The sequence below is a fragment of the Orbicella franksi genome, chromosome 2, assembly GCF_964199315.1.
Source record: "Orbicella franksi chromosome 2, jaOrbFran1.1, whole genome shotgun sequence".
NCBI classification, from domain to species: Eukaryota; Metazoa; Cnidaria; class Anthozoa; order Scleractinia; family Merulinidae; genus Orbicella; species Orbicella franksi.
The window spans coordinates 18,897,223-18,911,574 of record NC_138146.1 but is presented as its reverse complement, the minus strand read 5'-3'; the positions used below and the strand labels follow the sequence as shown (position 1 = coordinate 18,911,574).

The following is a 14,352-nucleotide window of genomic DNA, read 5'->3' as shown; positions in this document are numbered from 1 at the left end:
ACTGTCAGAGACATTTATGCTTATTTCATATATTTTCTACACACACTTGAAAATGACCTTGGAGTGGTCGAAACATTATGACTTTTTATTGTTATTTATTATTACAAAATCGATTTCTAAGATATTACTTATCAGGGTACAGTATTGTAAATTACACAGTATTTGCAATGTAGCACAAAGTAATGAAATGTATTATTATTATCACAAGCATATCACCTAGGTGATATACTTCTGTTATTATTAAATATAATGTACTGTACTATAACATAATGTTACTAAAAGAATTATAATTAGTACATTACATTATATACCTTATGGAAATCTCAAAAAAAATTACAGGCAGAAGAGAGACCAAAACATTTGCTCATAATCAGCTTCAAACAGCTTCACAGTTGAGATGGCTGAGCCTTTGTATCAGTATTGTACAGCTCTTGGGACGTTTCAAAGAAATAAGCGGGATGTTTCTTTCTGTAACGTGAGAGGCTTCAAGTATTTCTACCTCCCTTGGATGGAATGTAGTTTCCATTGAAAGTATTCTCAAATGAGGGCTTCCTGACCACAGACTGTAGAATAACCCCTCTGGTCATAGGCTCCTGTGCTCAATTTCATTTAATTTTGTTTCATACATGTTAGCCCTGGTAATTAATGCCTGCTTCTGCAATATTATGCCTCAAGCCACAGGCACTGTTTGGTTTGATTTTGTTTGATTTTATTTGGTTTTCTTTTGTTTTGTTTTGTTTTGTTTCGTTTGCTTTGTCTTGGTTTTGTTTTGTTTCATTTCATTAAGTAACTAGCTTATGTAACATTAAGCCCTAAGCCACAACCAAAGACCACAGACTTTTCAATACTTTCCCAACAAGTTCTAGCAAGTTCTAGCAAGTCATAAAAGAGGAAATAATATTGTCAGTAACAATGATTACTCACTCACAAGCACTAGAGTTACAGCTGCAGCAAGCACTTGTCCTCGTCATCATCCTGCAGCACAAGGAATAACATGTACACTAAGACTAATTGCAATAATAAATACTGTAAAATACATTACAATTTTTAATTAATCCTTGGCCAAGTACACATGTACCAGTACATGCAACCCCACCCAATTCATTTACAATTACACATTACAATTTTTAATACTGGGCCATGTGCACATGTACCGATGCACCCGGTTGCATTGCATTGTGTGTAGCACTGCATTGACTTTTTGGAATCGAAGAAGCCCTACATATACATGCACCTCCATAGACTTTTGAGTTAACTACAGTCAAACCTCTTCACCATTTGTCACCTTGGGAACAGAGGAAAGTGCTCATTGTTGAGAGGTGGCCGTTATGGAGGGTAGGGGTGTAATATGACACCTGATCTTTTCGGGAGTACCAAAAAAAACGCTTATTTTAGCATATTATCAATAACACAGCAACTAATCAGAAACAGAGAACAACAAATCCTGGTACAGATCAAGTTTGGTGACCTTCTGTGTACACCATTTGTCAGTCGTTTTCATTTTAAATGCGTTTTAGTGGCCGTTGCCATTGTGGAGAGTTGGCCATTGTAGAGAGGTTGAAATAAGACTGAAAGTATGGACTGTCTACTTGAACAAAAAAAAGTGGCCGTTGTAGAGAGGTGGCCGTTAGTGGAGGTTCAATTTTATGCTAATTGAAAATGACCCTGGAAGTCCAGCTGTGTTGAACAGCATAAAAACCATGCCATTTGTCTGGTCTTCTGCTGCCATCAGATAGCAATGTGATCAAAACCACTTTTCAATTCACAGTGTGTTATCCAGCTCATGTACAGTACTGGGCCAATGTGGGCAATCTCTTTTAATTCTCCAATCTTGAGAGTATCGATTGTCGACTTACATCTGTCCTGCACAGTACATTTACGAAAGGAAATTCTCCTTCCTTGTGTTACACAAACTCAGGATAAGCAAAGATTTTAGCTTAGCTAGGTCAAAACTATACACTTAATCATTGGTCTCTTGGGAAACAGTTTTCCTCGACTTCATCTGGGAAACATTGAGATTTGAGGGAAAACAAATTAAACTAACTGTTTCACGAGGGACTGGTGATTAAGTGTTTGGTTATAAAGCTGGAGTTTAGCATAAAGTTGTAAGTAAAAGTAACCTATGCTTGGTGAGAAAGTTGGTGACAATTGCTTAATTGTAGCCTGCCAGGTAACATTTAGATTTAGCCATTGCCACATGACCATAAATCAACCCATGGGAATGGGCATTTGATTCAACTAAACTCCAGCTAGGTAAGCTATATACGTGTATGCCCTGAAGTATTGACTCACTAGGATACAAACTACATAGCAAATTATTTTTGTCACAGGTATAGCATTGCATTACACCTATTGGTAGGATTGCAGTAAACACAAGAAGAATACCGGCAGAAAGCAATACTGTAGAATAACAACAACTTCAGAAACAGTTTCATTGAAGTATTAGCCTACAAACAGGCTCCCGCCAAGCGCAGAAAAAAGAATTCAGCAAGCAAAGTGAGCAGTGCGGATGGGGGAGCCGGTAGACATTCTGTATACCACTTTCGATATATTAAAATTCAGCTTGACAGTGAGGCTTAGAGGACACAAACAAAGGAAATTGAATGACCATGTTTATTCATTTCTTTGGTTTGTGTCCTCTAGGCCTCACAATCAAGCTGAATTTTAATATATTAAAAGTGGCTTTTGATATTTCGGTTTTAGCTCTAATTTATAGATTTTAATTGTATCATTATATAGTATATATCTAGTATTAGGACCTCTATGTAAACCACTTTTAGTGATGGAGCTTCCTAATAAAAGATTGTTACTACTACTACTGCTTATATTGATGCTACCATTCCATGATACCAGAAACTGGTACATGATCTGATTGGTTAAATTGCTGAATGTTGACAGCTTTAATTTGCCTTTTAGATAAATATTGAAGAATCTTGATGACTGCTCAAAAATTTGGATAATTTTTGCCAAGAAAGATGGCGTCTGGGTGCAATGCACAGTTTACAAGTTTACATGGAATTCCAGGCAGATTGGAACACTGATCAGGTGAATCCTTCAACTTCTCCAAAGGCTCACTGCAATGGCTTGTTTTTAACATGTAGGGATGAGCCAAACAAAAGACTTGTCCAGCACAAAAAAAGGCAAGGCAGTTCAGAAAAAAATATTCCATGCTGTAAACAATGTCCCAGCAGGAGAGTGTTGTCAAAAGCTGTTGCATCAGTGTGGGGAAAAACAAATTTTGACAGTTCTAATTACCTTCTTGACTGATTTGTCACAAGCCAATCACCAGGATGGATTGACGCATCAAAAACAAAGTCTACAAGCTCCCTGCCCCAAACCGTTTGCTTCGCCCACTGAGTATTTTTTCCCTGCCTCGCCAGGAGCCTGTTTGCAGGTTAATGAAGTATTGAACAGTTGTTGAACCCTACCTGAATGTATTCTCCGGAGCCAATTCTTCTGTTCTCAATTTTCATTGCTCTTTTCAGCCCATATTTTATTTCTCATTGCAACCCATGGGTTGACATCAGCTCTAAGAACAGAAGGAAGTTTTAGTGACACCTTGGTGTCTCCAAACTGTCTCGCTGTTAAACACAAATGACCAGCAGCCTTCACCATCCATTCAGTGGTGAGCATCAGAGAAGCCAAGCCATCGTCATTGTACATGTTCTCTTCACGGTCCTCGACGATGCTGACAACATCTCCATTTTTCATTTTGAGCCGTAGTTTTCTCTCCTCCCATGGTTCAGGGGAGAGGAACACCTGGATGTGATCAATACCTGATAGGGGGATATCTTCATGCACATGTTCATCAAAGATTCTAAAGTATCTTCCTTCTGAATTTGATTGCCGAAGCTGGCAGCAAAATCCAGAAGCTGAGAAGATCGAAAAGACTGGTTTATGAACAAATCCGAATTTCCAAGGCGAGTCCTGCACACTGTCTAACTCCCCAGAATGAAGTAACCCGACCAGTGGCAAAGAATTCAGTTCATGCTCTAACTTTACCACCTCATCGCGGTGTAGAGTAGTATCGTGTAGCATAAACGGTGGCCTCGTGTTTTCATCGTCTCCTAGGGACAGGATAATAACCCGTTCGTTGGTCTCGTGTTCGTAATATTGCCCTGTTCCCACGAAAAGCCGCGTAGTTTTGCTTCTCACCTCATCGTTGGATTTGGCAGCCAGCAATTCCTTGATTCTTTCTATAGTCTCTGAGAACGAGCGTGAAAAACTTGAACTAAATCTATTTATCTTCGAATTAGCAAGTAAAGTCCTCGAGACACAGCATAGTTTGCTCGAAAAAATCCGAAATGAGAACATGTTGTTACATAATGTAAGGACACAATTTTGCCGCCATGACATTTGAGCGAACAAGCTCGCTTTTGCCGATGGGACATAATGTAAGACCGCTGGTCAATCCTCTTTCTGAACACGGAAGTGAAAAGTGTACATGTAAGAAAGTTTTGGAAAAGGTCCCTGCAACAAAATGAATAGAATGTTAAACAAATATCGCGGTACACTAGTTGGTGCCTTGGTCGGCGATTGCCTTGGATCTCACTACGAAGGCACTCCTTTCATTCTTCCCTGGGGCGAAGTCACAGATTACACGTTAACCAAAATCAAAGACAACAAAGAGCCCATCAATTACACAGACGACTCGGCGATGACTCGAGCAATCTGCAAGTCTTTAACGGAGCAGACGAAATATGACAATCGAAGCATGGCCCAGGAGTTTGTGGAGGAGTTCTTTCGGGAACCTGGCCGCGGTTACGGCGCAGCTGTCGGGACGGTGTTCGAGCGGTTGCGGGATGAGAATCCCGACGACGTGACACTTCCAGCCCGGAGTCAGTTTGATGGGCAAGGTTCCTATGGTAACGGTGCAGCTATGAGAATCTCACCTGTGGCACTTTTTAGTCAAACTTCTGCAGAAGTGCAAAAGGTGAGTGATGACCACAATGAAAACTGACAGAAGCATAGCTACAACTAGGAACCTAATTATTCAATTTAGCGAGCACCCTGAATTGGGTGCTGGGTTTTTTTCCTGATAAGTACCCTTATTCCAATAAGCATGCCCCTTCCAATAGCCATTACCATGGGCCCTGGAGGTATTCCCTTATATGGGCTATATAGGTATGTGCAGCCCTAAAGGGTATGGTTTTTTGACTGTTTTGGTCATAAATAGGGTATCAATTTTGGCCATTTTGGTTATAAATAAGGTATGCTTTTTGCACTCTAGTCTTGAATGAGGTATGTTATTATTAGAAAAAGCTACTTTTTCAGCATTATCGATAAGACCATCAACAAAAGCCCTTTGTAACTTATGTTTAGGGCAACTATGGTCCTAAATAGGGTATCAAATTTTTGGTTGGGTCATAAATAGGGTAAGGGTTTTGGGAAGTGGGTTGCACACCACCACCCAACTTTTCTGGGAGTACCCCCTGGGACCATGGGTAACTTTTCTCATTTGCATTACACTATAATCAAACATGAATGTGGGGCATTTCCAGACAATTTTCTAGTTTCTGCCCAGAATTGCCTTACATCCATGGTTGGATTACATTGTAAAGCAGACAAGAAAAGGGCTTTAAGACCCCTTTTGCCATAGTGAGATGTAGACTTCAGAGACCTTGGAATAAACATGAGAATGGTGTTTTGAGTGTTGCTGGACCATTGTTACATTTCTTGGGTTATTTGTTGAGAGCTATCTAAGACCAAATAAGCGTCCTATTCCAACATGTAATAAGCACCTTTACCTTGTGCTACCAAAAGTAAATTAGTGCCCCTTGTACTAAATTGAATCATTACACAGTAGTTAGGATGTGAAATCAGAAAACATGATTGTATAAAATAGTGCGGTCCGGTATGTCCACAAAATCGCTCCCGTAGGACTTTCGTGCCGAAATTGAATTTTTCGCTATTTTGCACTAATTTTGGGTAGAATAATAAGAATCCGATGGGGTTCAAATTTTCCGATCCCGTCTTCCCATGTTTCTGGCTCCTCAATGACTAAATTTATGCTAATGTATGCTAATTGGATGCAAAAACAGGTTTTGCAAATGTCTTTGCTCTTAGATTCAAGGTAAAGGGACCAAACGTTACACAAGCTTGCTCTTGATGACGTTTGTCGTATGACTTAGATTGGTTGCCATGGCAACCAGCGATGACGTCAGGATTAACTACCTACTATTTTGGTGGCGGCCATCTTGGATCCGCCATCTTGGATTCTCGAACTCTCGTACTTCTAAAGGAAAACAGTGCATTTTTAATAAACTTTTAGGGTAGGTTTCTTTCAGAAAATCCAAGATTGGATTCTTAAATCTGAAAACGGATTTTGCGTTTCTTTTCTAAACAGATTAATCTAAGATCTATCGGATCAAGGAACCGAAGAATCCACTCTGGGCAAGGATTTTTCGGTTCCTTTGATGCATCATGATCTGAGTGATCTCGGGTTGATCTGTTTAGTAAAGAAACGCAAAATTCGTTTTCGGATTTAAAAGTCCAATCTTGGATTTTCTTAAGGTCATTCCAATGGAACAGAACCTGCACTGAGATTTTTGTCAAACTTTGCCTATTGATTGTTTATATTATAGGAACTTAAATTTTGAAATAAAAATGAGAGGTCCCCATGTTCGTTTAGGAGCAACAGCACCTTGTTTGTACCTAATAAATCCTTATAATAGCACCATGATTATAGTCACAATTGTTTGCTAACTTCACGTTTCCGACGATTGTTTCTTGTTCTACACTGAGAATTGGTTCATATTTATTTTACACAGAGAAATTTATTACTCAATTCAAAACAACAGAAAAAAATGATAGGTCACCGTAGTCGTTTTCGAGGAAATAACAATTTACCTCTATGGCGAGGACCAACCGTAAAGAAAAAGCTGCCATTTTTTAATGCACGCGCACTAATCACGTGTGAAATTATGCGCAGCAGGGATGCGCAGTGCAATATTGGGGAATGATCTTAACAAAGAAACGCACCCTAAGTAACGAATGATAACATATGCTGCTGGAACTGACAAGTTTCTTTTCAGGGCTTAAAATTGCGAAACATGCCTAGAGTTTGGAGTTTTACAGCTGTTTTTTTTTTTCTCACTTAGGCCTGGTTTAGACGTCAAATTTCATATGCACTGAATCAAATACCAATTTGAGTCGCTTGGAATTAAACACATGCGGCATTTGATTTAGACGTGGCATTTCACATGTGCCAAATCGTGAGCGCAGGAAGCACAGTGATGGGCATAATAAAGTTTAGTTTTTTCCTCCCGATGGCATGTTTGAAATGGAAATTATTTAGGCAAGGCTAACGCAGAGAATGGTGAACATCTGGATAAAATGAAACACTCTATTCGTATCTTCGTATCCTTTAAAGGAGCCCTCCACGAGCGCAGTCCAGAAATGGTTAACATCTATGACGAGCCCTGGTACTCTGAAATGGTCAAACCACAAGACCGTGAAGAACAAGGACTTGAAATCTTGCGCGATTTATGATAGAGTATCTCAAGTAATTGCACAACCTGTTACAGCTCATTCATGCTTGCCACTCTGGGGACTGGGAACGCTACCTGGCAGCGATGGAATGCCTGATAAAGTACTTCTTCTCGCACGATCTCTTCAACTACGCTCGGCTAATGCCAGTCCACCTCGCGCAGATTAACGCACTTGAGCAGGAGGACCTTATGACATATGAGGCATTGAAGTCCGAGGATTTTGTTGTAGCGAAGTCAGAGATCCTGTTCACAAGGTTGTTCACAGATCAGTCGCTAGAACAGGAGCTCAAAGTATTAAAGCACCACGGAGGTATGTTCGGGTTAAGTCAAGACAAAGCCGCCCTAGATCACCTTCTTGTCACATCACTGGATCTCTACTGTATGGTAAAGCAATGAAATGCTTTCCTTAAGTGTCCGAGGCTTCTGAGCGGAACGAGCACTATCAGCTCTCTTGCGATGTTGCCGTAAGAACGCAAAAAAACGCAATGAAACTCCGCCAGTCGATACAGCTGCACTGCAAAGGCAACCCATTTACAGTTGAGTCTGCCTTGAAGAGTGTGTTGTCGTCAGCTCTTGTGCCTGAAAAAGCAAAGGAAGATATCCTGTGCTACGCAGAGAAGGGCCAAAAGCGATTTGAAGTATTTTTTGAAGACAGACTGTTGCATTCTTCTAAGCACTCCTCATGGGACGCTATGAAAAAGCTGAGACTGGTCACTTTGTTCGCCAATAGATTATTAGCGTGCTTCTCCAGCAACACAATCATCAAGCTCGTCATGGTTTACAATAATAAAATCAAATGTAGTTTGATTTTGTTGCGCTCATCTAGTGAATGCAACACCTGCTGATCCCTAATGCTTGTCTCTCCCTGCATCCCGAGTTGTTATTGAGCTTACCAAATGCGGCTGCAAGTCAGACTGCAAGGGACTCTGTAGCTGTTTCAAGAACGGAATTCCATGCACTCCTCTTTGTTAATGCTTTGGAAAAACCTGTACAAATCCATTCACAGACGGCAAACGAGTTGATGACGAGGATGGTCTTCGTGCGTAAGCACTTAAGTCACATTTTATGCATGAACACTTTTAACGGAGCTGTACATTAGTATTATACATAACAGAAAGAAGACGAAAAGCGTCGGCGTTCTTACTATGGGACTAACAAAAATCAATGATATTTTTGTATGAGAAACTGAAAGAGTACATGTGTTTAGCAAAAAAGGAAAATAAAAGAAAGTTCTGCACTTAACTGGACATCGCTCATAACGGAAATCATTCGTTAGTTAAAGTTTATTTAAAATTCACTGTTTTGCTTTAGAAAAACGAGAGTTCAAAAATCCAAGATGGTGGATCCAAGATGGCCGCCACCAAAATAGCAGGTAGTTAAACCTGACGTCATCGCTGGTTGCCATGGTAACCAAGTCATACGACATACGTCATCAAAAGTAAGCTTCGTATAACATTTGGTCCCTGTATCTTGAATCTAAGAGCAAAGATATTCGCAAGACTTTTTTTGCATCTAATTGGCATAAATTAACATAAATTAAATCCTTAGAGTAGCCAGAAACATGGGAAGACGGGATCGGAAAATTTGAACCCCATCGGATTCTTATTGTTCGGCCCAAAATAAGTGCAAAACGGCGAAAAAAATCAATTTCGGCACGAAAGTCCTACGGGATTACACGCTGTACCGCACTATATATATGTGGCTGGCATTCCAGACAAGTACTGTAAGTCAAATGAACCAAGAAAGTGGACAAAAATAGTAAGATATTATTTACTTTAATTTTTCTTCTGGCTAATATATACAGGTCAGTTTTAAACTTCAACATTCACCCACCACCCCCTCCAATCTGGGATAACCAGGCATTTTACATCTGGAATTTTCAGCCAGTTGGTCAAGCAAAGCTTTATAACCTTCAAACACAGCACAAAGCTTTTGATGGCCTACTTTTCAAGACACAATCTTATAGAGAACTGTGCTGTCCAGCTTCACCATCATGATGACTTCAAGGCCAATGGTGTCAAATTTCCCAGGGTCCTATCAGCTAGTCAAATGCCCAGGATGTACCAGGAGTATGATTTTGATGTGGGTTGATTGATACATTACATGGTGCAACAAAAACTTCTACCTGCCCAGGCACTCTGGGGTAGGGACAAATATAATCAAGCATGCCTGACAGGAGGGGGATGTTAATGGCAAAATTGACAGGGGGGCGCAAAGCCCTTTTTGGGGCTGGTTTGGAGTGTTTTGAGAGGTCAGAATTTTGGGGAACAGTGAGGTTTTGGGGATGATACATTTTGCAGGGACTTTTTGAAGGTTAAAAAAAATCCATTGTTCTCATATTTGTGTCAAACAATTGGTTACCTTGTAGACCATAATTTGGACTTTTTCAGCGGTCCCCATTTAGCTCATTCACACCCCCCACCCGCTGGGGCAAGCTTACATGTGTGAGTGGTCCAGTGGCCCAGTGGTAACTCAAAAAGTGCACTAGACTCTGGATTGAGCAGCCTGGAGCAGTCCAGCCATCCAGGGTTAACATTGAGGCCCCTATATAAACAAACAAATATTGTGAATAAATATGTTATTTGCCAGCTGAGGGGTCTGTATATGTCTTGAAAATGTTACCCAAATTCAGGCAGCATTTTCAAGTTCAAGGTCAAAGTGTTTCACTGTATGGACAGATGTATCCCTAACCAAGATAATAACATTTCTTTTTTCCTCTTTCCCTCAAATCACTCTGATAAAACTCACAAAAGCATTATAATGATTGTTGGTAGAGATAGGAAAATCCGTGTTGCACTAGGAACCAATCAGATTGCAGGATTCATTGCTGTGTTTTTTTAGAAACCAAATTAGAAGGTTTAGATTGATTCTCGGTGAACTGACTATTGTACTCTCCAATATGAAGTAAGGACTGGAAATTTGAGTCTACTTGTAGTTTTAAACAAATTTCTCTTTGTGTTCATTCAGAAAATATCCATACTCCTCCAAGAGAGAGTTTTTTGGTTTGAATCCCTGCCATTCCCCACCCTCCCCAATCCCTCTGATAATTCCAGTTTGGTTAGATTTTCTTTTAAAAATTTGGCTTTTGAGACCCCTCCACCTTGGAATTTCAACTAACCTTCCATGAGTATGGATATTTTCTGGAACGTGTTACAAATTTACCACCATGAACACTTCAGCCATAGGTAGAGCATTAATTAAGGAGAATGAAGATTCTGCATTGGTCAGAAATGGGTAAGAGTCTTAAATAAATTATTCTTTTCCAATTATAACTGCATCCCTTTTCCTTTTATCTTAATAGAATGCCAGAGAGAATGCTCTGATAACACATGCTCACATCAATGGTGTTAATGGTGCTATCTTACAAGCATTGGCAGTATTTAAAGCACTGTCTCTGGAACCTCCAAACGTGAACACAAACAAATTTATTGATGAGATTTTGGAGGTGGCAGAAGAACTTGAGAAAGAGAAAGAAGCACCCATTGAGAAAAAAGAAAACAGGTTAGGCCACACCTTCCAATGTTCTCATGTCTCACCACTAGGATATAAAGCTGCATTCTCAGGCATACAATACCAATGTATAGCTTACTCTACAGATAATATCTGGACTATAGTGAATCCAAAATTGGTAGAAATACAAGAGAAATGTGATATGTAATCAATCAGTGAGGCAAGCTAGTACTCAGAAATAAAATTCAACAGAAGTTAAACCTATGACTTGTGAGCCACTCTGTATGATAATTGAACTACCAACCTGGGGGGACTCCCATATAAAAGGGACGGGGGTGCTCCTCATACTTTTTAGGGGTTAAAAAGCGGGTCTGTACCTCTTAGGCCCACAACGGAAGCTTTCACGTTACGTTTTACAGTATTGAGCCCAAAGAAGTCAGTGTCATTTAATGGGTTGTTTTGGCATTGGTACCTCTTAGGGGTAAGATTTTAAGCCACACCCATAAAACAGTTTCTTGGTAACTCTCAGGGGCTCTGTTCAAAATTTCCAATGAGCACCCCTGTCCTCTTTATGTGAGAGCCCCCCTGGGCTACCAAGGGTAACACAGACTTATGGGAGCTGGTTGAATTATTCGGTTCATATATTGTGGCAGAATGTGTGGAGAAAATGAGGGTATGTATATACATGTAATAAGCTTGGTGGAGATTTTAAAAATATATAATGTTAAATGTTAAAAACGGATTTTACTCCAAGTATATTGTGCAATGTAGGGTACATGTTGTCAGGGCTGCATGATTTAGCATCTGCCTTATTTTATAACAATTATTCTATAGTGACATGTTTGACTTGTGTACATCCTACCCCAGTAGTTACACACAAACAATACATGTGTAAGTAATTTATTGAATAAACCTATTCTATTATTTTTTTTATTATTATTTTTCTAGTGGTCACAGCACAACCCATTCACATTCTGTATATGTTGGGAAGTTCAAAGAGATGAAGGAGCTACTTTGTAAAGGTGACAACTTGGAAACTAAGACTGTTGTAGAAACATTTGGCAATGGGATAAGAGCTGAGGAAGCAGTGCCTGCTGCCATCTTTTCATTCCTTCACAAAGGCAGAGTGTCATTTGACATGTCCATAAACTATGCCATCTCCTTAGGGGGGGACACAGACACAATCGCTAGCATGGCAGGTGCGATAAGTGGAGCTTACTGGGGATTGGACAAGATTCCTGACTTGTGGAAGAGCAAATGCGAAGGCGTGGAAGAAGCTATAGAGTTTGCAAACAAAATCTTTGAACTCCATGAACAAAGAAGGGAAACTAGCAACAATAAAAGGGCGAAGTTAGACGAAGATTAAGGCAGCTGTTGGCCCTCAAATTACAGAACTTGAATGATCGTCCTCCATGTTCTCTATGTATCATCAATGCATTGTCAAGAAGAGTGATGTTGGGAATATAGTTACTTACTTTACGTTGCCTTATTCCCCACAGTATTTTAGGATGTCGTCTTTAAGAGTACAACGAAGTTCTCCTAACGTTAAAAGAAGTGTATGGCAATCGGTATGGAGAACTGATATTTAACCCATTGGACTGAGATTGTAGGGTTAATGCACTACGTGTTACCTTATGTAACGTCTACATGAAATTCAGTCATAGATCCAGACTAGTGGTACCAGTTAACAGGCAAAACATGCGTTATGCCCAGTGCACCTCAGTGTATTACGAAAAGACAATTAATTTGTAAATGATCTTACAGAAAGGTTTTGAAAGCGACTGCCGTGCTTCAGCCCAGATTTGGAAATATTGTCAATGCACGGTATTGGCATGGGAGGAGAGAGCAAAAGGTAGCAAATAGCTTGAGGTACCCCTCCCTTGCTTCCAGGTACGAGGTGTTTGGAGAGAAAAGAGGGAGTGCCGTTAGCGCTGGCATCATAAATATTTACGGCCGCGGTAGTTCTTATAATGAATTTGAGTTGTACTATTTCTGCTAGGCTAGAGATACAGTGGAACACCGTTAATACACGGCCGCCATTGGTTCATGAAATTACGGTCCGTTGAATTAAAGGAAACAAACAAAAAATATTGACTACGCGTTTTCTTCAGGTTACAAAAAGGTGCTGAATTAACTAGGTGGTTGTGTTAACGGGTTAGTTGTAAGGCGAGGTTTCACTATTATACATATAAGGATGAGAGTTTTTGAGAGAGTGTTAAACGCATCCATTGCCACCGAAAAAAAAGAATGGTAAAGTTCTGTTGCATTTTTCTCGATGCAGATCATTGCTTTGTAGTATAGGAATTGTATTTTCACGAGGCCTGCAGATCTAGCTGGTATGAGATCAGAAGTAGCCTTAGTCGCATGCAGGCTATGAGAGCTCGAGATTGTCAAACTGTGATTCCAATGTATGTAATGAATTATTCAGAGCGACCCATTTCTGTCTTTGAGATCCTAATGCAGCGTTGCGATTGCTTCTTATAACACTTGTAACGCCACTGACAAGGGATTTAGTTGTTACTGCTAGAACACAAAAAGATTTAGACCTGGTACTGGCCAGCAGTATTTCCTCAGTTATCAGCGAACTACCCGGGTTACTCAGTTGCTTGCGGCTGTTAGTGACAATAGCAGCTGAGCTAGTTTTTACGCGTTCATTTTGAAGGTAGATCACACGCGGCCTACCTTACGGAGGATAGAGAGTTTTAGCAATGACCACGGCGACGCCGGGGACGACGCCTTGTACAAAAGCATTTATATTTTACCCTTGAATGTCGCAACTGTGTAGATCTGTTCAGTACGCCTATCGATCTAAAAACCGGCTCAGGCTAAATATATATGTAATGACAGCGTTCAATTCCAAATGAAGACACTAAAAATTATCCATGCAGTACACGTCCTCCAAAATACGTATAAATTTTTCAATTCAAGTTATTGTTTTGCACGGAACGGCAAAGAAATGTACAAAGATTCGAAACACACGTGCAGAATCTTTAATTAAATCTTTTATGTGGTGACGTTCTTGTTGCTGTCGCCGTCGTGGTCTGCTGAAACTCCCTAAAGATAAGTGTACGGAAACGGGAACCTGATCGCAGGTTCAGTATACAACGTTCAACTCGAATTGAGACTCTTCAAGAGCTGAAAAAAGAAAGTCTTTGAGTCTGATATCGACTGACTCTCATTATAGCGTGGTTAAACGAGGGTGATACCATCACTCTTTCTCCCACATCCAATTCAATAACTAAAACCTTGTCCTGTCATGGTCTTAGCCTCACTCGGACAGGAGAATGGTACAAACTGCCGTGTTGCTCAGTGGAGGGAGTATTTCAGTTTGAGAACGCGCCGTTCTTTTGGTGACTTAAGCCTTTCATCCACACCAATAGATCGATGGAGGACTCAAAATGCTTTCGATGAA

General features: G+C 40.2%; 2 protein-coding genes across 2 annotated transcripts; one reads left to right on the top strand and one right to left on the bottom strand.

Moving 5' to 3' along the window:
• Nucleotides 1-322: 322 nt before the first annotated feature.
• LOC145478463 (uncharacterized) lies at nucleotides 323-4,357 on the bottom strand. The gene is made up of 2 exons (XM_081456503.1): nucleotides 3,429-4,357; nucleotides 323-975 (listed from the first exon to the last, which is right to left on the bottom strand). Exon 1 carries the CDS (start codon nucleotides 4,354-4,356, stop codon nucleotides 3,463-3,465), a length of 894 nt encoding a protein of 297 aa, XP_081312629.1. The 5' UTR covers nucleotide 4,357; the 3' UTR covers nucleotides 323-975; nucleotides 3,429-3,462.
• A 78-nt stretch (nucleotides 4,358-4,435) lies between these two features.
• LOC145478461 (ADP-ribosylhydrolase ARH3-like) lies at nucleotides 4,436-13,689 on the top strand. Its single transcript, XM_081456500.1, has 3 exons — nucleotides 4,436-4,933; nucleotides 10,792-10,991; nucleotides 11,889-13,689. Exons 1-3 carry the CDS (start codon nucleotides 4,481-4,483, stop codon nucleotides 12,304-12,306), a joined length of 1,071 nt encoding a protein of 356 aa, XP_081312626.1. The 5' UTR covers nucleotides 4,436-4,480; the 3' UTR covers nucleotides 12,307-13,689.
• The last annotated feature ends 663 nt before the right edge of the window (nucleotides 13,690-14,352 follow it).